Source organism: Podarcis filfolensis (assembly GCF_964270895.1).
Source record: "Podarcis filfolensis genome assembly, chromosome: 10".
NCBI lineage: Eukaryota > Metazoa > Chordata > Lepidosauria > Squamata > Lacertidae > Podarcis > Podarcis filfolensis.
In genome coordinates this window covers 59302908-59328975 of record NC_139612.1, presented here as the reverse complement: position 1 = coordinate 59328975, position 26068 = coordinate 59302908, and the positions used below count along the sequence as shown (strand labels likewise).

At 45.2% G+C, this 26068-nt stretch overlaps 1 protein-coding gene across 28 annotated transcripts in view; it reads right to left on the bottom strand.

Annotated features, from left to right (window-relative positions):
* CALD1 (caldesmon 1) overlaps positions 1–26068 on the bottom strand; it is a 178266-nt gene that overhangs the window by 18752 nt on the left and 133446 nt on the right. For 10 of the 28 annotated variants that reach the window (XR_014538750.1, XM_083572665.1, XM_083572689.1 and 7 more), the window contains 4 exons: positions 11902–12048; positions 8971–10150; positions 8157–8240; positions 3235–3395 (listed from right to left, as the gene is read on the bottom strand). Coding sequence is in view for 27 of the 28 variants with exons in the window: in XM_083572665.1 (XP_083428791.1) it covers positions 3235–3395; positions 8157–8240; positions 8971–10150; positions 11902–12048 (1572 nt within the window). In the remaining variant the exon portion in view is untranslated. The remainder of the gene's footprint in view (positions 1–3234; positions 3396–8156; positions 8241–8970; positions 10151–11901; positions 12049–26068) is intronic. The other 18 variants (XM_083572674.1, XM_083572678.1, XM_083572676.1 and 15 more) reach the window with 3 other exon arrangements.

Genomic DNA, 26068 nt, shown 5'->3' with positions numbered 1-26068 from the left:
AACTGCCACTTGCAGTCTGAAGTCTAGACACTGAGGTCCAGCTCTGAGGGCCTTCTGGTGGTTCCCTCACTGCGAGAAGTAAAGCTATTATTATACTATTATTACTATTATTATTATTATTATTATTATTATTATTATTATTTATAATATATGTATGGAAGTGAGAGCTGGACCATAAAGAAGGCTGATCGCCGAAAAATTGATGCTTTTGAATTATGGTGCTGAAGTAGACTCTTGAGAGTCCCATGGACTGCAAGAAAATCAAACCTATCCATTCTGAAGGAAATCAGCCCTGAGTGCTCACTGGAAGGACAGATCCTGAAGCTGAGGCTCCAAGACTTTGGCCACCTCATGAGAAGAGAAGACTCCCTGGAAAAGACCCTGATGTTGGGAAAGATGGAGAGCACAAGGAGAAGGGGACGACAGAGGACGAGATGGTTGGACAGTGTTCGCAAAGCTACCAGCATGAGTTTGACCAAGCTGCGGGAGGCAGTGGAAGACAGGAGTGCCTGGCGTGCTCTGGTCCATGGGGTCACGAAGAGTCGGACACGACTAAATGACTAAACAACAACAACAACTATTATTATTATTATTATCATTATTATTATCATTATCATTATTATTAGGTAGAATCCAGAACTCTACCAGCTCGTTCTGTTTTAATGGGAAGGCTGGTCCTCACCTAAGCTTCAGGGAATCATAGCATGATATTTTCCCTGGTGCTCTCTGAAGCATGTGGCTACTGAGGAAATTTCCTTTTCACTGGTGGCAGCCTTGACTTTGGAATGCTTTTTGCAGGCAGCCGCATCCAGCACCTATTTTGATAGCACTTCGGCACCAGGCAAAAATTCACTTTATCAGGCCTTTTATCCTTACCTGTTTTACCTCTGCTGCTGTGCTTATGCTGCTCTCCTTAGATTTGCTGCTTTTAATATAGTCTATGTTTGTTTTTAATTGTTCTCATTACGTTTCTGAATTATTTATTTTTTGCAAGCTGCCTTGGGCATTTGTTTGTCGGGGATGGGGAGAAAATATATAACCGTTTCATTGCACTTGTGTGTTTGCTGTACTTTATATTTTTAATGCATATATGCATTAACACACACACACAGAGAGAGAGAGTTTTATTGCGTATTGTTTTATTATTACTTGTTTTTTTAAAAAAAATAGTGTACATTGCAAGTGTCAAAAGCATGGGAAACAAAATGCAGTGAATCAATCAATATTCTTTGAGCCTCTCAGGACTTCCCTTCACACTGTATCTTTATATGGCCTAAACACGCATAGTTTAGGTTTGCAGACATATGCAGCTTCAGGGGTCATCTTTACAACCCTAAATAGCTTCAGATTTACAGAAATGGAGGCTTGTTAGTGACATTTACAATATCATCTCATCTACTGAAAGGGCCACAGGGGAAACGAGCGGGAGATTAAAACAAAACAGCTGGCAAATCCAACCTCTACAGTAAGTAGAGCAGTGTACATTTCCCAGGGCCATATTGAGATGGGGCTGCAAGAGGCATCTGAGAACGTGCGGGGAATCTGGACAGATTGTAAGAGTAAGAGAAACGAGGTTCTGCTGCTGGCTCTTAAGCTGTGTTTCTTACGTGGTCAAAGTGAGCTCTCTCGCCCTGTTGTCTGAAGTGTCCCAGTCCCGAGGCAAGTTTCTCTAGAGAACTTTCCTGCTAGCCGGGGGACAGAGAATGAGGCCAGCAAAATCCCCCTCAAGGCAAAACCCTGCCGACATTCAGATCATGTGAATGTCAACCTACACCAAATCTTGGGAATTTGTGGCAACGTTTAATTATTTATTTTTACCTGATTTATTTATTTATATTTAATTTTACTTGATTTATATACCACCCTTCATCAAACAATCTCAGGGCAGTTCATAAGGTAAAAACATGAGATAAAAGCACAAATAAATAGTTGGAACAGAAACACACTTGAAAGGCTGTAGAATATTAATTGGCCAAAGGCCTGATCGGAGAGGAATGTTTTCACCTGGCAAGGTGAAGGTGCCAAGTAAACCTCCCTGGGGGAGAGCATTCCACAAACGGGGAGCCACTGCAGAAAAGGCCCCCTTGCCACCTTCCAGATCTCTTGTGGAGGAGGGCATACAAACAAAGGCCTCAGATGATGAATACAGAGTCCAAGTTGGTTCATATTGTGAGAGGCGGACCTTCCACCCCACACTTGAGAGCCAGTCTGGTGTAGTGGTTAAGAGCGGTAGACTCTGGTGAACTGGGTTTGCGTCTCCGCTCCTCCACATGCACCTTGGGCCAGTCACACTTTTCTGAGGTCTCTCAGCCCCACTCACCTCACAGAGTGTTTGTTGTGGGGGAGGAAGGGAAAGGAGAATGTTAGCCGCTTTGAAGCTCCTTAAGGGGAGTGAATGGCGGGATATCAAATCCAAACTCTTCTTCTTCTACCTTTCCTCCAAGGAACTCAAGGTAGCATATATGCTTTCCCCCCCTCCCCATTTTATCCTCACAACAACCCCATGGCTGAGGTTAGGCTAAGAGGTAGAGACAGACGTTTAGAAGACATCTGAAGGCAGCCCTGTTTAGGGAAGCTTTTAATGTTTGATGCATTACTGTATTTTAATATTTTGTTGGAAGCCGCCCAGAGTGGCTGGGGACACCCAGCCAGATGAGCGGGGTATGAATAATAAATTATTATTATTATTATTATTATTATTATTATTATGCCATGAGCTTCACAGCTGGATGGGCCTATCTGGTCCTAATCTAACACTTGAACCGCTTCACCACACTGGCAGACTCCAGCTCTTATAGGTAACTCACCGTTTACCTTTTAATTTCCTAAAGGATAAGCATTGCAGGCCGAAGCACCACGCCAACGTCGCTGCCCTGTGCAAATTGCCCAGTGCTTCACAGAGTAAACTGTGCAAGATTAAACTTTTCAGGACTCAGCTAAAGCCATGCAGGAGGCTTGACTTCTGGCCATTTCACTGCACTATTGACCTAACTGTTGTACTTGTTGCCAATGGGGCAGAGAAATCATGGGGAACGAGAACGGGAACTCTAGCCAACATGGGATTTATATACAAATTGCAGATTAACAGGTTGGCGAGAAACCCTTTCAAGCCTCCCATGTAAAAATGGCTTCTGTCTTTCCTACGGCACAGTTCATCCTGTTGCAGCCAAGACCCATTAAAGGCAACACCAGGCCCAAGTATAAACACTGCCCCCTTACGTGTGTATCTCTTACCTAAAGGCATTCTCCGTATGCTTAAGTTTGTGGGCAGGGAGTTCCTGGAAACGCTCCCCGTTCTGTGGCTTCGAGTCCGGAAATCCCTTCTTGCGATCCCAGCCTGGCTTAGCCTCTTCTTTGGGTGCTTTGTCCCTGATCAGCTTGCTGTCTTTTATCTGCTAGGGCGACATTGCGAAAATGAACCAATTACATCCTAGCACCCCAGAGGAGAGGCATCCCTCTCCTGCTTTCAGCAAGCAGATGATGAGCCATTAATCTTCTGCAGATGTTTTGCAGCAGGAGAACTTGTGGTCTGCCAGATGTTGCTGGGCTCCAATCAGCCCCATCCAGCCATAGCCAATGGTCAGGGGTGATGAGAGTTATAATCCAACAACATTTCAAGGGCCACAGTTTCCTGATCCATGTTTTGCAGCGGCTCTTACAACAGGTGTGGGGAATCCAGGGCCCTCCAGATGCTGCCGACCTACAAATCTCAGCATCCCAGGTCATTGGCCATGCTGGCTGGGGATGATAGGAGCTGTAGTTCAGCAAGAGGGATTCATCACAAGTCTACCAAGCTGGAGTAACTGGCAGGAAGAACAACCCCCTCCCCCCCCCCACTATTGGCCATGGACAATCCTGTTCCTGCACAAGTCCACTTAGGCAGGGTTGAAAGTTCTCCCCAACCCTGCAAAATCCAGAGCAGGTCAGGACAAAGAAAAGGCTTCACAAAACTGCACCTTGACTCAACTTTTTCCACCAGCACCACCATGTATTTTATACTTCTGGTGGAAGCAATAATAACCAACTCTACAGCCTCAGCTGCTGTTTGCCACATTTTTTTTTTCCTCCTAGCATTCTCTGAGGAAGCACTGAATTCACTATACAGTCATACCTTGGGGTTACAGACACTTCAGGTTGTGTTTTTTTGGGTTGCGGACCGCCGAACCCCGGAAGTACCGGAATGGGTTACTTCTGGGTTTCGGCGGTCGCACATGCGCAGAAGCGCTAAATCGCGCTTTGCGCATGCGCAGACACACCGAATCGCAACCCGCGCATGCACAGACGCACCGCTGCGGGTTGCGAATGTGCATCCCACACAGATCACGTTCGCAACCCGAGCGTCCACTGTAACTGGCTTCATGACGACGCTACAACCCGTCAAAAAAATTACGGAAATGCCAGCCCCAACTTTGCTCTGTGCAAAAAAGGATGGGGAAATTGGGAGAGGCATTTCGGCACACGCCCCTTGCAGCTATAACCGGTCCCTGCTTTTTATTTTATTATTTATTATCCAGGGTGGTTCACAACAACAGAAAAAAAAATTATACAAAATGAGAATATAAGATACCTAATGAAACAAAACAAAAACAAACCAATAACCCCACCTCCCATAAACACATTTAAAAGGGTCATAGGATGGGAGAAGAGGAATGTTTTTGCCTGGCACCTAAAGATATGTAATGAAGGCACCAGGTTAACCTGCCTGGGGAGAGCATTCCACAAACGGGGAGCCACCACAGAAAAAGCCTGCTCTTATGTTGCCATCCTCCAGACCACTTGTGGAAGAGGCACACAAAGAAGGGCCTCAAGGGAAGATGACGGTTCTTGCTCTGTGGGTTAGCCACCTGTGCTCAATGCCACAACTTGGACGTCCTGCTCCTGTCAAGGTGAGCTACTAACTCCTGTTCCCTGTGCCATGTGCAGATTATGGGTTTTAATGGCTTCAGGTGCATGTAGGTGCAGACATGACTCCACCATACCTATAGGACCACAGAAAGCTGTTTTATATTAAGTCAAGACAATTGGTCTATCTAGCTCACTGCCCTGGATTTCAAGACAGGGGTCTCTCCTTCCCTATCCTGCCTGGAGTTGCCAGAGAATGAACCTGAGACTTTGTTCAAGCAACCCAGGTAGCCTGAGCTGCAGTCCTTCCCATATGCTTTGTGCAAGCATATAAGCGGTTCTACTGCTCAGGTTGAGCTCCAATGCCAAAGGCAAGCCAAGTGGAGTTCTTCCCTTTTGCTGCACAATTCTTGGCCTAGTGATATTCTCAGCCAGATGCAACATCCTTGCAAAGTCCTTCCCACCCCAAACGGCATCATTTGGGATTAGCATCATTTATGTCCACGGCTGACAGCCTGACCCTACAGCACACTGAGTCATCATGCCTGGATGCTCACTGGAACTGTGCAGCGTTAAAAAACAACAACCCCTCTTCTGACACATAAGAGAAATTGTATTCTCAGGAAGAACATCAGTTAAACTAGCGGCCAAAGCAAACCTGAAATGGCAGTGAGCAAAAATGCAAATGTTCTCCCTTGACTCAACCGAGCAACCTTCACCATGCACAAATGCTAAAGTCTTCGAGAAAGGAATTTTGGAGATTGCCAAATATATTTGCGGGGGGAGGTATGTCAAGATGGCTCTACTACACATTTATTCCAATTTCAGGGTAGGAATGAAACCCAGACATACAACAACATAGTGTTTCAACTGTTGCATCACAGCAGTTGCATCATGGGGGGGGGGTAGAATGTTTCCCCAGCTTTCTCTCAATGTTGATATTCAAGATGCACATAAAAAATACAATAACATTTAAAAAAAATCAATTAAGAGAAAAAGGACCCAGCCAAAATATAAATACAAAAGCTGGAAGCACTTCACTAATGCCACTAACCAGCCACCACCAGGCTGCAATATCCTCTAAAGCCCTCCTAAAAATATATAATAAAAATAAATAATAATTAATGAATAAACCTTCTAGGAAACAGAGTGAACCACTTCAGAAATGCTCCCATCCCCACCAGAAACTGAGATTCCATCATGGAGGGCAGAACTCTAACCAAAATCTAGTAACACATGGTAGCTTTTGTAAGTTTGAGGCTGCAATTCTATAACACTTTACAGGAGTAATGAACTCAATGGCACTTACTTATGAGTAGGTATATATAGCATCACTCTTTCAGTTTCACACTTCCTCTAACATTCCTGCCCCCAAAGACACCTAGACAAGTTTTTGATATCCTGCAAACTCATTTAATTGTGATTACTTAATTTTCAGTTAAAATGTAGATAATTTACCAACAGCTCCTTAATCAGTTGACTGGCAACCAGCTGACTTAGAAGGAATATATAACGTGTGGTATTTTAATCTGGATCTCTCAAATACTTCTTTTGGACAATCCAAATCCTAACTGGATTTCAAGATCAAAATTCTCCAAAGAAAGTTGTGAGCCTTTTATGACCACAATTTAAACTAAGAGCTTATCCTCTTGTAAACATAAATGCATTTTAAAAAGAAAAAAAGGGGGGTGGAGACTCTGTAAATAAAGAAAAGGAAAATAAAATGTGGTTCATGCTGCATGTCTAGCCAAATTGGAAGCAGGAAATACCACAAATATCATGTCATGAGAAAGCTTGCTTCAGTACGACGTTTGCAGGCCAGCTCTGCACACCCAGAATTTTAAGGTAGTCTAGAGAAGCAAACTGACTCTAGGATGTAAACTGAACTGGATACAGAACAATGGTCGCCCTTGTGAACTGGAATCTCTTCTCGTTTTCACAGTTTTGCTTTTCCTTGAGAAATTGGTGAATGGTCAAGCTCATCACTTAATTGCCAACAACACATAGCACTTCATTTAGCATTTAAGGATGGGAACTGACCAAAATATAGCCTTTTCTCAGCTTGCTTTAAAAGTACACAGGTAAATCCTTTGTTTTATGGGTCAGGCAACAGATGATACTTGCCAGTTTGATCCTCATGGAACTGGGACCATGGTTAGTGAAAAGGGATGGAGGAGAAAGTCAATTTACTTTACATTTCAAGTCAAATTTACCCAATTCGCAGGCGAACTGAAACATAACAATCCTTTCTCTGAATTTTGCAGTGTGATTCACCACTCAAGTAATGTATTCAAAAATGCATATGCTCAGGCAAACTGTATAAAGAGGCATAGATTGGTGGGAAATTGTTCGCAAGTATGTGTATGTTAGGCAAAATTAAATACCAAAAAATTGGTTATTGGGATAAATTCAGAATTATGAGGACTTAAAAATAAATGCAAACTAGACTAAAGACTGGGGGAGGGGAATGAGAAACTGAAATGGAAAGATTCACTTAAACGAAATCTACATTATGATTCTTGCATAAGTGAGCCAGACTCTGAGTTTGGGAATGATGCTCTAGGACCCAATATTCTTTACTTACCATACAGTGAAACACAATGGCACCAGCTCCTGTGTTTACAGAAGAAATGCAATGCACTGTATTTTGTAAAAAAATGAATTTTTTCAACAAGGGGGAGGAAGCTGGAGTCTGCATATTTTATATTATGAAATGGAAAATCATTAGTTAAGTTCAGACTAAGGAGCTAAAGGTTTCTTGGGGTATCCATCATTAACAGAATAAATTACCAATTCCAGGAAGAGAAGTTATGAGGAAATGGAGGGAGAAATTGAGAAACGGAAGGTTAGTCGGTGCCAGTCTAGAACCCCAACACCAGATGCTCCCTTAACCTACTAAAAATACAGGACCAATGACCACATCCTGCACTCTGAACAGGGATGTGGGCTGAGGTTGACTGAAGCTGGTTCTTTGGTAAAATGGGAATGCGATATTTTTGTCATACACCTGGATGCAAGCTAAGGCTGGGGCAGGCTAAACTAGCCTCGTGCCTGTTTTATCACACACCCAGTTTCACAAAGCTTTGACTCAGCTCACGTCTTGCTATTGGCCGTTATCTTCTTGCGACCTTCCTTTCCTTTTCCCCAGTATGAAACAGCGCTCTGGAGTCAAGGTGCTCCTACACTTGGAAGGCGCATTAAATGGCTTTGACTTTTGCTGAGTGACTCTCCTCTGAGCTTATTTTACTAATGTCTGGGGCTCTGTTCCGCTTCCCACACGCTCTCCCCCCCCCCCAAAGCAACAGGTTAGTTACCTCCTCTTTTTTGAAGGCTGGTCGGAGTTTGTCATCTTGAGGCTTTTCCTTTTTAGCTTCCACTTTAACCTCTTTCTCTTCCCCCTTTTGCAATGTTTCCGCAAGATGAAAAGGTCAATTTCCATGGCAAACCCTGCCCCATCTGCCACGGCGTCAACCAAGCTTGTGCTCACATACCCCCTGGTTCCGTGCCACTGCTGCCGCCACCGCTGCTGCCGTGCAACACAACTCCCTCCGGGTGGTAGCACAGTGACTTCCACATCCCTCTTGCACGCCCGTGCTCTCTTCCCTCCGTTCTGGAGTGCCCCGTGTCTGCGCATAGCCCAGCAGAGCTCGGTCTGTGCTTGGCTCTAATTAATACTCAAGGGTGCTTATCTGGCACTCCCGCCACAAACGTTTGCTGGGTGCTCGTCCGCAGCCCGCCCATGCCGTGCCTTTGTACCTTGCATATGCGCCCGGCTATTGCCCCTGGCCGACTGGCAGCCGCAGAAAAAGAAGGCAAGGGAGACGGTGAGGGTTTCAGATCATGCACAAAATCCCACTGGAAGATCTGAGAGCCAAGAAGGGAACAAACAGACATGCACCACCATGCACTATGTTAGCGAGAGTTGGAAGCCATAAGTTTAAGAACAAATAATAATAATAATAAAGATTTTTCCTTTTTTTGCAAGAGTTAGTGGTCCAAAGTGCAGAGGGATGACTGTGAGCAAGTCGCAATCCAGCCATTTTTTTTGTTTTGTTTTGGTAAAATGCATTACATTTCCCACGAAACACAAGTGTCGTAAGTTGGCTGAGTGCAAAATGTTTACTGTACCTGTTTTCTCAGGGAAGCTGCCGGGGCTTTTTCCTCTTGCACTTTCTTCTCTTTTACCTGTTTGTCTTCTATTTTCTTCTCTTCTCCCTTCCTCCCTTTGGCCTGATCTACCTTGGTCTCCTCAGCCTTTTGCTTTGCCTTCAACCTTTCCTCTTCTAGCTTAGCCTTGTCTTCCGCTGCCTTCTTCGCCCTCTCCCATTCCTCAGCCTCCCTCTTTGCCTGTTCCTTTGCCCTTTCCTCGGCAGCTTTCTTCTCTTCGGCCGCCTTAGCCCTTTCCCTCTCCTCAGCTTCACGCCTCTCTTTCTCCTGGGCAGCCCTTCTCTCCTCTGCCTCCATCCTCTTCCTCTCTTCCTCCGCTTTCCGTTCTTCTTCTGCTTTGATCCTTTCCCTTTCCCTTTCCTCTGCTTCTAACTTCTCTTTCTCCTCAGCTGCCCTTTTCTCTGCTTCGAGCCTCTCTCTCTCCTCCTCAGCCCTCCTTTCTGCCTCTGCTTTAGCCCTCTCCATTTCTTCTCTCTCAAGCCTTTCTTTCTCCTCTAATTTTTTCTTTTCTGCCTCTGTTTCATCTTCTTCTTCTGTCTTTTGATCTAAGGCTACGGTAATATTTATTACCTCCCCACTCCCTGTTTCCTCCTCAACTGCTAGGGCATCGGTGCCGTTTTCTACTTTTCCCTCATCTGCGTTTACCTCAAAATGTTTTATTTCTACCACCACAGCTTCTTCTGCATTGTCTACTGTTTCCTTTTCTAATGTTACTTCTACCTGATTATCGTCTATGGTTCTTTGCTTTGGCTTCTCGTCTTGAGGTTCTTCCTTGTCTTCCTCATCTTTCTTCTCATCTTCCTCGTCCTGTCTCAAGTTGTTCCTCTGGTACGATTTGGTGATGGTTTCAGTTTCCTCTACCTCATAGCGTCTCCTATGGGTGTCCACTTTTTCATCTTTCTTTGGGGTCTCGTTTTCTTCCACATTGTTCATCTCCTTTTTGCTTATGAGTGACAGGCTCTCGTCAGTAATTGTCGGGTCAAACTCCTTCTGGCGTTCCATGGCTTCTTGGAGACGCTTCTGGCGCCTTTCTTCTCTCCTGGCCAGCCTCTCCAGGAACACGGAATCATCATCCCCATCCCCTTGACTATTTGTAACAGTGGTAACTGTTGTCGTAGTACTTTTGGTCTCTTCTTCAATGCTACATAAGACACAAAATTTGCGAAACTCTGTGAGCCTTCAGCCACAACAAAGTGTTTTTGTTTATGTCAACTATTACATTCATTTTCTTTATCATAATATTTATAAGCCACCAACTCACAGAGGAGCACAATGAAATCAGTAAAATATCATCAAAGTAAAAAATCGTAAAATACAGTGGTACCTTGGTTCTCAAACTTAATACATTCCGGGAGTCCGTTCGACTCCCGAAACTGTTAAAAAACCAAGGCGTGGCTCCCGATTGGCTGCAGGAGCTTCCTGCACTCAAGCGGAAGCCGCGTTGGATGTTCAGCTTCCAAAAAAGGTTCGCAAACCAGGACACTCACTTCCGGGTTTGCAGCATTCAGGAGCCGATTTGTTCGACAATTAAGCCGTTCGCGAACCAAGGTACTACCGTACAGGGCAAATGACCGACACTGAATCAAATGAATTCTACCTAAAAACATTTGGAGAAATAAGAATGTTTTCAGCGGTGACAAATGCTAGAATGCATGGACATTCCATGAAGCTGAATGTTGAAAGACTCAGGACAGATAAAAGAAAGTACGTCTATATCCCACAGGAGGCCACCAAATCTAGATAGCTTTAAAAGAGGATTAGGCAAATTCATGGAGGAGAGGGATATTCATGACTATAGGGCCAGGCATGGCCAAACTTGGCCCTCCAGATGTTTTGGGACTACAACTCCCATCATCCCTAGCTAACAGGGATGATGGGAATCGTAGTCCCAAAACATCTGGAGGGCCAAGTTTGGCCATGCCTGCTATAGGCCATGACTGCTATGCTCTGCCTCCACAGCTAGGGGCAGCAATGCTTCTGAATACCAGGTTTTGGAAAGAGCAGGATAGAATAATGCTCTTGAGCTCAGGTCCTGCTTGCAGGATTTCCCACAGGCCTCTGGTTGGACACTGGAGTAGATGGGCCACTGGCCTTATGTTCTTAAATATCAGAACTGTAGGTGCCTGTTTGATTTCAGTTAGGGGAAGTGTTGCCAGATGTGATAAATTTGACAAAGTTTGGTTCCCTCTTAGTGAGTTATGTAAACAAGTATCTTGCTCCTCCTCTTCCTCCTCCTTTCACCCAGGTTTTCTTTTGGGAGGAGGGCCTATACAAATGCAGTTATGCAAACCAAACGTATGTTCGCTTCCTAGTCATGAACCCAATGTTTCCAATTCTTACTGTATCTTTGCTTTGAATGCTTGTGCTGACTGTACTTACCAGGGCTGCTCAATTTGAAGCCCTCTTCTCTTCCGCGTTGGCAATATTAAAACTTTCAATCAAATGTTTGTTTTTAAAAATACACTTTGTGTTCCAGATTACTGGTGCCTCTATTACACTAAACACTTCTTTCAGTTGGGGGAGTAGATGATGTAGAACAGGCCTCCCCAAACTCGGCCCTCCAGATGTTTTGAGACTACAACTCCCATCACCCCTGACCACTGGTCCTGTTAGCTAGGGATGATGGGAGTTGTAGTCCCAAAACATCTGGAGGGCCGACTTTGGGGGTGCCTGATATAGAACATTGGGTTAAACAGCAGAAACAGAGCTGGCCCACCTATTAGGCCGGGTGAAGCAGCCGCCTCAGGGGCACAGCAGCAGAAGGCGGCCCATTCACCTCAGGTGGTAAAACAGGACAGGTCACCCCTGAGCAGGAGCTATTACATTACTTGACACTTCTCTGCCCTGATTTGTCAGGCAAGCTGAGCACAGAGTCATAGAGGAGAGTCTTACTTGTTTTGGGCATTGACTTCAGGCTTCTCTATCACTTGCCCTGTGAAGTCATCATCTTCCTTTTGCCGCAGTCTTTCTTGCCGGGCCCGCCTGCGGCGTTCTCTGGCAGCCTCTTCCTCGTCGTCGTCATTTCTTTGGTAGGCTAACCTGCAAAAGACCATTTGGGAGAGGTCAGAGCCTTTACTCAATCCATTCTGGAGCGATGGTGAGCCTGCAAACCACTTTGCTGTTGTTCATTCAGAGGCGCATTGACGTTAGACTGTTTCTAAGGTTACAGAGTTTCTACTATTGTACAACACCACCAACGTATGTGCGGAGGAAGCAAAACAGAAAAGAAGAGAAAGAAGGCAGGTCTCTGTACCCAGCAAGCCTACAAACTGAAATTTGGCCAGAGTGGGAAGTCTACAAGAAGAGGAAAGGGAAGGGAGCAGGGTGGCGAAGCAAGAGGTGATTGCCAGGAATTGCATGCAATTAACATGACACTGTGGTCTAAACCACTGAGCCTTGGGCTTGCCGATCAAAAGGTTGGTGGTTCGAATCCCCACGACAGGGTGAGCTCCCGTTGCTCGGTTCCAGCTCCTGCCAACCTAGCAGTTCGAAAGCACATCAAACTGCAAGTAGATAAATAGGTACCACTCCGGTGGGAAGGTAAATGGCATTTCCATGTGCTGCTCTGGGGTTAGTGTTCTGTTGCGCCAGAAGCAGCTTAGTCATGCTGGCCACATGACCCGAAAAAACTGTCTGTGGACAAACGCCAGCTACCTCAGCCTATAAAGTGAGATGAGCGCCATAACCCCAGAGTCATTCGCAACTGGACTTAACTGTCAGGGGTTCCTTTAATATCCCCTGGTTTTGTTTCTGATGGAGGCGAGAACCAAAGGGTTAAGTGAAAGGCTTTATGGGAAAAAGTGAAAGGTGTTGGGTTATAAGGTGCTCCAGGAGGGATGTTCAGGCGTTGAGGAGCATCAAGGGCCTTGTAAGTTCCAAAATGAACCCATGTGGCTGTTTCCCAACAGCTTGGTGCAAAAACACCTTTTTCATGGGGGAACGTGGAGTCGTCATGTCGGAAGCTGCCCTTAGGAGGAGGAGGAGGAAAACAAACAGAGGGAGGAGTGAGAAAAGGAGAAAAAGCTGTATCAGCAGACATTTCACACCCTGGCTTTATGAGTTCCAAAAGAAACTTAAAAGCCAATGTTGCCGTTAACGTGCCAGAGCTGGAGTGGAAGCTATGCTCCCATGCTGCGTTTCTTGGCTTTGGCACGGCACAAGCTTTTGTTGTGGTTGGTTTGCCCCTGCCCCTTGTTCCACCACAACTGTTTCTTTTAATCTTGCTGGTGAGACCATGCCATAAAAAGAAGAAAAAGTGGGAGGAGGCATGTGTCAGCAGGGCAGCCCTTGCGGTTGGAAGAGTTCAAAGCAGAAAGCCTTGACCCTAAATGAGAAGGATCTGGTATGAATAAGGGATAAAGCAGAGCCCTATCCTGGCATTCAAAACAATGAGGCACCAACTCTGGGTGAGCATCTGCAGCAGGGAATCTGCTTTACTTAAAAATGTAGAACCCTGGAAGCCATGCATAAAAGTTTCCCACCCAGTGCTGGATTTACGTATAAGCTGAACAAGCTATAGCTTAGGGCCCTACTCTCTTGGGGCCCATCCAAAAAATTAAAGGAAAAAAATTGGATGTACATTTCCAAAATATAAGAAAAAAACCCCAAATACAATAAAACCTACATACAGCAACAGTGTTTTGTGTTGTGTAGGCTCCTATGATGTACGTAATGGGCCCCGCCTGCTTGCCTGCTCCCTAAAATATCACTGGTTTGCTCCTATTAGGTCCATAAATTACCATATAGCATATATTCAACACAAAAAACAGCAACAATTTGCTGTTGACAAAGGACAGCTGGACACATAAAGGGCCCCATTACCTTCAGTAGCTTAGGGCCTCATCAAACCTAAATCTGGCCCTGGTAGATCTGTTGCCGGCTAGAGGAAAAGGAATACCATGGGGAAGGAATTGGGTTGGGTTTGCATATTAATACAATCCTAACTAATTTACCCTTCCCGAAACAACACACAAACCAAAATACACCTGTCCTTCAATAGTCCCCCTTCCCAGAATTTCGCAGAACAGTTCTCCAATCCAAAAAGGGAGTTCTAATTCAACTTAGATGTCCTGGCATCGCAGCATTTTGCATTTCATCCACTCCCAATATTACAGAAGGAAAATATGAACAAGGCATACAGCTGCCAGCCATGCGCTTAGTTTTAGGTCTAGTGAAGAAATGCAAGAGATAAATAAAATAAAGGTCAATCAATAAAAGGTAATGCTTAATTTGGTCCTCACAGACACCTCATACTTTGCCTGGCTAACTGTGCCTGCCACATCCAGAACATGCTACATGTGTGTTTCTCTTAATAAACACATAAACTGCAAAAGGCAGACACTTGTTACCAAACACCATGAAGCTGGGACCCACCAAAGCTCCATAATGCATGCTGAGGGCCCCCTGCAACATTCCATGCAAGTGAGATATTCCCCAGCCAGGGCAAACATTCATTTCTGCCTCCTTTCTAAGCAACCCAGGATGTCAAATCAACAATGCCCTTCTGCAGAATGCAACTTGCACAATCCACACTGAGATAACGTTCTCTCTACCTGCAGCATGTCCCTTAACAAACCTTTTCCCTGGTTGAACATCTGCTATTTTGTCACCGCTGGGAAAACAGCTCCATAATGATAGGTTTCTCTGCTCTCCTGACCATCTGATATGCCTTATTAAATATTCAGCTGAAAGGAGGATGTTGTGAGATAAGAGCACTCTTCTCTCTTTCCCTCTTTGCTCGGGGCATTTCCCATATATGGAGCAACTGGGAACAGGAAGTGCACTGCTTCGTTAAACCAGGGGTAGATCACAGGGGGCCTCTGAATGTTGCTGAACTCCCATCAGCCCCAGTTAGCGAGCCCATGGTCAGGGATGATGGGATCACAGGATCCCTTCTATGGAGTCAAATCCACTGGTCCATCTAGCTCAGTGTTTCCCAAACTTGGGTCTCCAGCTGCTTTTGGACTACAACTCCCATCATCCCTAGCTAGCAAGACCAGTGGTCAGGGATGATAGGAATTGTAGTCCATAAGCAGCTGCAGACCCAAGTTTGGGAAACACTTGATCTAGCTCAACATTGTCTACAATGATGGCCAGCAGCTCTCCTGGATTTCAGACAAGGGGTCTTTCCCGGTCCTGCCTGAAGATGCACTTTCCGCATGCATAGCAGAGGCTCTAGCACTGAGAGGCTGAAAATCTCACCCCCAACCTTGCCTTAAGAGAGTCATAGCTGGAATAACTCTAAAGGCCCTCTGCCACTGCACTTTTGTTTTTACATCAGCCTGGCTGCTTGGCTCTCCTTTCTATATAGTCATTTTTAATATGCCATACCAGGGGGAGGGGGCATTTTCAGAGAGGGGTTGTGGCTGGGGAAGGAATAACCACTCCCTTCTTAGCATACTCGGGACATAGACACAGACACACATGCCATGCCCCCCGTGTAATTAATTACAGAAAAACAGAGGATGTAACAGCATTCAAGGCATTAAGCATAAACATGCCGTTCGCCTCTGAATCTCCATGTTCAGAAGCAGCTTAGCTCCGAAGGCCAGTTCCTGGGGAGCAGCGGCAGGAGAAGCCTGTGGACTTCATGTCCTGCTTTTGGGTTTTCCCAGAGACATCTGGACAGCCACTGTGAGAAACAGGATGCTGAACTAGGCGGGCCCTTGGTTTCATCAACCAAAGCCCTGCTTGAGCCTTTTGCAGGAACCACAGAGATAATGTGTGTGAAGCCCTTTGAAGGCTTGCTGGCTTGTCAAGCAGATAAATAGGTCCAGATAGGTCAGGCAACTTGTCTTGCATAAGCTGTATGCAAGACGAGCCACGTACGCTGAGGTGGTCCCTTTCTCAATTCAGTCTAAAATCTACCAGCCTATGGTTTGCTTTCCATCTTGCACACACCTTGATGTCATCACCTCCAGCCAAGGGACTGAGAAGACAGGTATGCCTTCTTTTACCGTAATGCCTCTCTTCTTCCAGAAGTGCCTCCAGATATTCTGTTTCATGACTTCAACATTTTGACCCTAGTTATGTTACACACACACACAGATTTTTTGGGGGGGGGGTGGAGAACTCCTGTCACCAAGTCTGAAATGTAGATTTTGAAGGAGAGCTGTAGTTCAGCTCATGTATCGGTTCAGGAAGTGGGAATCGAGTAAGTTCACATCTCTGTCTGCTTGCTCCAGTACCTATAAGAAAATGTTTGCACATCATGAAGGACCTTAGACTATTCCAGTGAGGCAGTTGTTGTGTTGTTATAGTCCTACCTTAAATGACAAAGTCATTGCAGTACGTGCACATAGAAAAGGTTCACTGGGAAAGAGGAGCCCTTTCTCTTGCTAAGCTTGCTAATGTGATGTACACACCCGGCCAAGCAAGTGGTTGGAGTTCTTAGCTGCCCTTAATATCTGCATTTACATCCTGCTAAAAATAAAATGGGATACACCACCAGCTATCAATCTCCTCCCTCAAGAGGTATTATGGTTTTGGCCACTTGCAACAAAATTTCTGGACATTTCAGCTATTTCCACTCGGAGCCGTAGGTTTTTGCTCTGACTGCCCATCAAGGCTCTGTGATTTGACGCTGCTTGTTCTCTCTTTTGAGCTGTCTGTTCCCATCAGCTGCATTACACTTTATAGTATTTATTTGTCTCAGGGAAGCTCCAAAATGTCTCAATCCAGACCGCCGAGGTAGGTACAGCACGGAGAAGTTGCAGGTTTTGTTTCCAAGGAACTTCGTGCGCAAGTATTACATACGCCAACCAGATTGCAAAAAAAGAGGGGGGAGAAGGAGAAAACATGCAGCTTGGTGGATTAATTGGATGCAGAGCTGGATTGTTTACAAATCTATTCTTAAAATTTAATTCATCTCTTCCTATCTAAAAATACATCTTGGCAAACATATAGCTCAGAGAAGCTCAAGCCTGGCAAAGCAGCTAGGAAATGGAGAATGTCTCCTGGGGAATCACAGCATCACAGACTAAGGGCTGAATTGAAGTCTGTATTGGGTGCTAGAATGGACCATATTTAAGGGCCCCCAATTGCATGAGTTCAGATGCGCACCGTGAATTATAATGTGAAGACATTCTCCCTATGAGACCACAATGGTAGAGCACATGCATTGCATGCAGGAAGTTCCAAATTCAACCTGCAACATCTTGACTTTAAAGCCTGGTAACATAATTGGGAGAAACCCTTGCCCCAAGCCAGTTTGGCCCCTGATGCAAAGCCTAAAATAGCACGCCCTTGCCCACCAGGGAAGAAGGGGTGAGTGAAGATCTACATCAGGAACAAGAGGGGGAGAAATTTGACACCAGGATCTGCTGCCCCTGGCAATCCCACCATCGGAGGAGGTTGCCTAATAGGTGGGCCGGCCCTGCCTGGAGAGCTCCTGCTATTCAGAGCGGCTAATAGCGATGAAGGAGAAATTAGTTCGTTCTGTATTTTAAAGCAAAACCAACCTAATTTGCTGCTTTGTGCCTTATAGATTCTCCAGTATTAGAGACCGTAGGCCTTTGCATAACATATAGGCTACTTTGTTGGATAAAGTCCACCAATATCTATAGGCAGCCCCTATTTTTTAAAAAATGGTAGAAAGACTGATCGTTTGCTTCATAGCATGAGACGCAAGCTGATTCTACAAAACACATCTGCAGCAAGTCTATAAATTGCCTCCTGCTTATATCTCAGGAAGAACTGCAGGCAAGGCAGCCTGTAAAGAGAGCAAAAATAAAACCTTCAGCTACTGAAACAATGTTAAATTTGCCTCCAACGAAAAGATAAAAGGGCTTTGCTGGAAGCATCCCAAAGCCAAAGCGAGTAATGTGCTCAATATGCGAAGTCTACAATGGTTTGCTGGGTTGCCGCATCTACGGTGGGTTTGAGACTCAGTGCTCTGGGAGGGCAGCCTTGTTTAACCTTTGCCACAGACCACCCAAAAGATACACATGTCCAAAGGTGGGATATCACACTTCTGTTTCTTATGGATGGCAAATTCGCCATTTTCAGCTTCTCTCAATTTCTCATTTTCCCAATCTCCAATTCAGTTCTCCATGTTAGTTTGTATTGTGCGCAGTCATATAAAACATAGTGGCAGCACCAAAATATCTCTTTGGCCAGGTATTGTAAGTCCCATCGCTGTCTGAGTGGGATAATACAGAACTGGAAATCACAGACACTGGCAAAATAAAAGGAACTAAACATGGAAGTTATGGAGTATATACCTTGCTTGGAATGGAATAAATTTTGATGCTAGGGTAGCCAGTCACACACTGCCTAAAGAGAAAGTTAATCGCTCCCCCTCCCCCCCAAAGGACAGATAGACAGACACTTGCAGAAAATTTGCAAATGTGAATTCATATGAACAGAGGCAAATTTAGAAACAATTACTTTCATTCAAAAAGAAATTCATCTCCATGCAGTGGGGAAGATTGTGACCAGGTGATTGTGTGCCTGCTTAGTCTCTCGGGGTTGATGTGCTGCTACAAAGGACTGCCTGCTCTTCCTTCTTAAGAGTTATTTATCTTTAAGCTGACTTGGACCAGACAGCCCTTCAAACAAGAGGACTATGACATGCGGTCAACAGAGTTTGTTCCATAATGTATTAATTCAGGGCCAGCCCACCCAGGAAGTAGGGTGAAGCAGCCGCCCAACTTCTGTCAAAGAAGCAGCACCAAATTCTGCACCAAATTCTGGTGCCAGATCTCGTGAGACCTTATGGAGCGCGAGAAATGAGATCTGGCAGAAAATCGGTGCCTATGGCAGGGCCATTTCTCCACCACTGGCAGAGGCGGTGCAGTGGGGCCAGAGGAGGCGAGTGGTCCAGCAAAGGAGGAGGCACTGCAGGGAGACAGAGTGGGACAGCACTTCTCATTTCACCTCAAGAGGAAAAACTAGGATGTAACACCCCTGTGTGCATTGCACCACGGTCCTTCTTGCAGGCTTCTGATTGGCATCTGATTGGCCACTGGTCCAGAACGCTGGACTAGATGGGCCTGATTCACCAGGGCTCTTCTTCACAAGTCTATGTTCTAGTAGGTTGTGCTCAACTTAGATTGCACAGCTATATCCATATTCTAATAAGAGAGGTGAGAAATGTCCCCATTGCGATGGCTTTTCTACCAGAGAGCAGGCTTCCCAACCAACAGGGAAGTGCTTTGCATGCGTTTCCTAGATGACACGTACCCACGGAGTGTTTCCTTCCCCCCTTTTTCCAGCTGGTGGACTAACTATTGCTAGCAACCAGAAAGCCATGCGTGTGAAAGAAAGACCCACACCAAACAAGAGCTGACTGTAAAATTTCACATTAATTGAAATAAACTGTGCTGATTTGGAGGGAGGGGAGAACTGGCTTCCCAAAGATGTGCTGTGCTGAGCTGTGTGGTATGTGGAGAACAGAGCTAACAAGAATCAGATGCCCCACATTCCTACATCGCCAACGTCTCCATATACTTGCTGGATGGATAGATACCATGCACAGCAGAAAGGATCTTTCTTCAAAGTGGGGGATTTGCAGCATACCTTTGCCAAGCACTTTGGTGCAATTAAAAAATACACTGCTGAACTTCCTTTCTAACCAATGGAAACCAAACTATCATTTGTGATGAGGCGAGACACCGAGTCACCACCTCTCAGCCTCAGTACCCCTGCTTGCAAACATAAAACTGTTGACCAACCTCACAATACCACTGTAGCCATGAATAAGGAAGGTCTCTTAATAATAATAATAATAATAATAATAATAATAATAATAATAATAATAATATTTATTACTTATATCTTGCCCATCTGGCTGGGTTTCCCCAGCTACTCTGGGCGGCTTCCAACAGGAGATTAAAAATACATTAAAACATCAGTCATTAAAAAACTTTCCTAAACAGGGCTGTCTTCAGATGTCTTCTAAAAGTCAGGTAGTTGTTTATTCCTTTGACATCTGGTGGGAGGGTGTTCCACAGGGCAGGTGCCACTACTGAGAAGGCCCTCTGCCTGGTTCCATGTAACCTCACTTCTCACAGTGAGGGAACTGCCAGAAGACCCTCAGTGCTGGACCTCAGTGTCTGGGCTGAACGATGGGGGTGGAGACGCTCCTTCAGGTATACTGGGCAGAGGCTGTTTAGGGCTTTAAAGGTCAGCACCAACACTTTGAATTGTGCTCAGAAACATACTGGGAGCCAATGTAGGTCTTTCAAGACTAGTGTTATGTGGTCTTGGCAGCCACTCCCAGTCACTAGTCTAGCTGCCACATTCTGGATTAATTGTAGTTTCTGGGTCACCTTCAAAGGTACCACATAGAGTGTGTTGCAGTAGTCCAAGCAGGAGATAACCAGAGCATGCACCACTATGGTGAGACAGTACGCAGGCAAGTAGCGTCTCAGCCTGTGTACCAGATGGAGCTGGTAGACAGTTGCCCTGGACACAGAATTGACCTGCACCTCCATGGACAGCTGTGAGTCCCACCTCCTTTCCACACACCCCAACTTCAAAACCATTTGACTTCCTCCCTTCAGCCCATCCCTGTTCCCACATCATAAAATGGCTAAGACTGATGTCTTTGCTCCAACTTTTTGTAAACGGCTTTGAAGTGTTTTATGATCAAGAGGTACATAAAGAATAAGCAATAAACTGGGAAGATTGCCATGTAAAAATGTCCTGGAATTCTGAAAGTTCTGAATATATTCTGAGAATAGCAGAAATATTTGTGTTATCTGGATTACACTCAGCGCCCAAGGATATCAAACAGTTTGGAAACATACGATGACACAAAACCGACCACCTTTATCCCTCATATACAAGGGAGCTCATCTTTCCCTGCATGAGGAAAATAGTATGTCCAAGGGTACTGAAAATATTGAAGTGCCTTTGTAGACAAAACCAATATAGCACTGTCACTATTGTGGTTCTGAAAAGGCAAATTTAACCCAAACTGCTCCTGGTTGGATCAGCTTCTGTGCCCAAAGAAACGTTTTCTTCTGACTACGATGAGGCACCAGGTCACCATCTGGCTGAAACCAGCAAGCCTGAGTCGGCTCAGTGCCTGGATGTTAAGGCCACCTGGGAACCATATCTATGTCATCATTACCGCAATGGAAGAAAAGCAGGGTATAAATATGAAGAAGTGTAAGATAATAGTTCACAAAAATGAAGATATAAAGCAGGTTTCTTAACCCTCAGAATCCTAGTTGCCCTCCTGTAGATCTGTCCCTGGGTAAGCTTCTTACAAAGAGAAGTTCACTGCCAAGATATTTAACATTTCTGGCGCTGCAAAGTTCTGCTGTAATTATGCTTAAGAGGCTTCAGGCCTACACACAGCATGAGTGATATGTTTTATGGCTAAAAGCCTGTAGGCAATTTGGCTACACTGAGCCAAACAAAAGCCAAGGCTCTGTATCAGGTGTTCTCAGGCACAATTATTTCAGGGCTTTTAACTTAAAGGCACGCCGTCCCCAGTGTCAGATTCTTCAGAGAGGGTGGGGGGAACTGTAGCTTACCATGGCAGGGGATAAATAGATATATTCTATCTAAAATAGACATGTTCTGTTTTAGATTCACAACCCAACTACCCCCAAAAGGCTTTTCAGAGATCCAAAGAACGAGCTACAGAAAAAGGGCTGAGTTCGGCGCCGGCAGTCACCTCTTACATTTAATCTGCGGTTTCATCCAATTTGACTTCAGTTGCACAAAACTTTCCTACGCACATGTTGATCTGCTCATCTTTGCCTCTAGTTAAGTGAAAAAGCAGTGCAAGGCGGCCAAAAATTGTTCCAAAGATAACACGAGGAAGACTGCTTAGCTTTGGTTGCTGCTAGACTTACAAGGCGTTGGTTGCTAAATGTCGCTAATGAGCCACCCGATGAGTGACAGTGATGATGCCATTTACCAAAGTTCTAAGAAAATGTTGTAATAAGGAACCATGGGGGGGGGGTCATACGAGTGTCTGTCTTGAGTTCATGCACAAGCCTCTTTCTCCTTTCCTGGTGCATTCCTGATTTGCTCTCTTTTGCTATCAGGGCACTGTGGGTTAAACCACAGAGCCTAGGGCTTGCCGATCAGAAGGTCAGCGGTTCGAATCCCCGTGATGGGGTGAGCTCCCGTTGCTCGGTCCCTGCTCCTGCCAACCTAGCAGTTCGAAAGCACGTCAAAGTGCAAGTAGATAAATAGGTACCACTCCGGCAGGAAGGTAAACACCGTTTCCGTGCACTGCTCTGGATCGCCAGAGGCGGCTTAGTCATGCTGGCCACATGAACCGGAAGCTGTACGCCGGCTCCCTCAGCCAGTAAAGAGAGATGAGCGCCGCAACCCCAGAGTCGGCCACGACTGGACCTAATGGTCAGGGGTCCCTTTACCTTTTCCTTAAATTTATGTTTAGCAACCATTCTGTGCATCTTTGGAAGTAGAATGAGAACTCCGTCATTGTCCTATAGCTTCACCACCTTGAGGCTCCTGAAGATCTCTTGCTTCCTTTAACACCAACCTCCCCAACCTTGCATCTCTCCATGCAGCTCAACTGCAGTTCTATCATTCCTGGCCATTGGCCATGCTGGCTGCATTACAGAGCTCATAGTCCAACAACTTCTGAGAAGCCTGCGTTGGAGAAAGCTCTCCGGTGATTCCACACTTTCTCCCTTGCTGCTCTTCAGGCCTAGAAATGCCTTCAGGAATGCATCCATGAAAACATTTCCTTGACTTCACACTTATCCTCAAAATACGTCAGTGAGATCTTTTGGACAAGCTGCTAGTCCTAAAGCCCAACTACAACTCATCCCAAAAATGTGCTAACTGAAACAATCACATATTATTTTACTCGTTACCCCCTTGCTTCCGTTTCCTTTCTCAGTTGTCCCACTTATCTGATACATTTGAAAAGGTAATGATGGGGAAACAAATGTCAAAAGATTTTGAATAAATGGACAAGTTATAGGAATTGGATAGCACGGGGGGGGGGGAGCCAACTCAAGCATCCAAATTAGAATGAATAATCTGTGTACATGGTTAAAGATCTGAAGAGATAACAAGTTTTTGGGGGAGGGGTAAAGGGGAGGAAGGGAGGGAGGGGGAAATTAGGATAAATTAGTAGGGACAAAAGTATATATTGTTATGTATAACTAATAGGAGGATGATTTTGATGCATGTTATTGTTAGATTTTCAACTGAATGGTTGTTGTTGTTTTTTGTAAGTTATTTGACATTTATTCGACATCCCTGGATGAAAGTGTGATCATAAAAAATGGGAAAAAAATAAGTAATTTTTTTTTTAAAAAGTTTCCCACTTAAGTCTGTTTTTGGACTGAAAGGCCTTAAGAAAGTAAGAGCAAACATATCTGTCCCAGCATCCTGTTCTCAGAGTGGCCAACCAGAAGCCCACAAGCAAGAGATGAGCATCATATCTCTCTCCAGCTCATGACCCCCAGCAACAGGCATTCACGGAGGCATGCTGCCTCTGATATTGGAGCTGGTGTATTGCCCTTATTGCAAATAGTTGCTGAAAAGCCTTATCCTCCATTAGTGTTTCTTTAATCTCCATTTAAAGACACAAACTGGGGAGCCATGACTATATCTTGTGGCAGCAAATTCCACAGTTCAACTATGCGCTGCGGGAAGCTGTAATTCCTGTTTCCTCATTCTTTGCAAGGAAAGTTTTATATAAATAACAAAGAACAGCATATTCTTATTCTTATTATTTCTAAAACACCCTCCGCGAAACTGAGAAGCAGAACAAAATGTGGTTCGTTTTCTGCAGATGCGTGGGAGAAAACCACACAGAAGAATTTGCCACAGACCCTAATGTGCCCGAAATCCACCCCCATGCCTCCCATTTCTCAGCAATATGATCAACGCTCTGGGAGAGATTGATGGCTTGGACATGATATAGAAATGTAGCAAGTGGGCACTGTGTTATTTGCCTATTCTGGGCCACACACAAGTGGGCAGCAGTGACCAACTGTAGCAATGACATTTGGGGAGAGTCTTCCTATTTGGCCGCTATGTATATAGACTTGTCAGGTGGGAACTTCTCATTGCTAAGGCAGATTTCTATTCTCCCACAACGAACTCTGATCTGATGTTCTCTCTCTCCCTTTGGTTACTGTTAACTCCACGGGAGTTTTCTAACCAATGTTATCAACTGTTAAGTCTTTGAGTCCAGCTGCTAAATCAGTGCAGAAGACTGCACAGCACAGCTCAGGTCCGTTTAAAGCTAACGAGCACTTTGCAGCACACTTTGCAGCACACTTGCAAATGACTCACGCCGAGTCGAAAGAACGCACGCTGCACTTTAGTAGGCTTTGTAGAACCTCGGGTGAAAGATCAAAGCAGAACTCTACACAAGATCTTTGCCCTTTGGAACAAAGAAAACATTGTTGCATCCCTTTATTCCAAGCTCTGGCAAACAGGTCTTGCAGTTCAGGCTTAAAGTGAGCAAGAGCTCTGCCCAAATCAGAATCCTGACTCTGGGTTCCAGGTAGGGCAGAAGCATTTCCTGACCATATGGAAGATCTGCTGCTTCCACAAGGAAGGCTCTAGTTCTTCCCCATTTAGGTAGTTTTAAAAAGGTGAAGAAATACATAAGCAGCATGTTACATTTGTATATCAGTTTATCTACACTCCTGCTAAGTTTCTAGCTCTCATGGTTTCAGAGAATAGCTTTTAAAACTAGAACCGTTGAGTCTTCACATCTGGGAAACCAAGCCAACTAAACATGCTCCATAGATCCCCACCGATCCATCCCAGGGGCAGAAAGTAGGAGATAACACTGAAAGAATGTGATATTGTTTCTTCACTGCAAGTGCTGCAGCAGACAGGGAAGATTCTTCGCTGTCTGTTTTGTTCCATTTGGCACTCTTAAAACACCCTCCTCCTCCTCCTTACTGTGCTACTGACAGGCACTTTCAAAGCACCAAAAATAAGCGGAATACATTTTTGTTTTGCGTTCCCTTTCTGCCGTGACACCCATCTGAAAACTTCCCCTCACATTCCAGCTCCTTTCCAGGAGGAAGCACTGAGGGAAAGGGCAGGGGGTGGAGGATGGTCAGAAGAAGTCCGGTTGACAGAGATCAGCAGAATAGCAGCAAAGAGGAGCCCCGGACCAGATTTGCCCTACCTTTCAAAGACAGAAGCGGGAGCCTGATGCTGTTAGGCTTCAGACTCCCGTCAGCCTCAGAGAGCATGGTCAGGGCTGATGGGAATCCAACAGTACCTGTCAGGGCACATCCTTGCCTTAAAAGCAGGGTGGCTGATCTTCTGAAAAGCACAGATGGAAGGGCCCCTATGCACACCCCTTATGTATTTATAAAAAAATACTATCTCCCAGCTTGCATCCCAGCTGGCACTGAATTTCAGCAGTGCGCAAAACTCCAGAGGAAAAGGAGAAACAGAGGAATGAAAGATGCAAAGGGACCTGGATGATGGTTAAGATGTGCTAGTTGTTGTTGTTGTTTAGTCATTTAGTCGTGTCCGACTCTTCGTGACTCCATGGACCAGAGCACGCCAGGCACTCCTGTCTTCCACTACCTCCCGCAGTTTGGTCAAATTCATGCTGGTAGCTTCAAGAACACTATCCAACCATCTCGTCCTCTGTCGTCCCCTTCTCCTTGTGTCCTCCATCTTTCCCAACATCAGGGTCTTTTCCAGGGAGTCTTCTCTTCTCATGAGGTGGCCAAAGTCTTGGAGCCTCAGCTTCAGGATCTGTCCTTCCAGTGAGCACTCAGGGCTGATTTCCTTCAGAATGGATCGGTTTGATCTTCTTGCAGTCCATGGGACTCTCAAGAGTCTCCTCCAGCACCATAATTCAAAGGCATCAATTCTTCGGCAATCAGCCTTCTCTATGGTCCAGCTCTCACTTCCATACATCACTACTGGGAAAACCATAGCTTTAGCTATACAGACCTTTGTTGGCAAGGTGATGTCTCTGCTTTTTAAGATGCTGTACCGAGGCACAAACCTAGTCTTTGCTTCAGCTGAAGATGTGGATCTGCACACCACTCAGTAATGATGTATAAAAGTAACTTTCTGCACATCAAAAATGAACGGGGGAGAGCATTATGCACCAATAGTTCTGACCTTCACA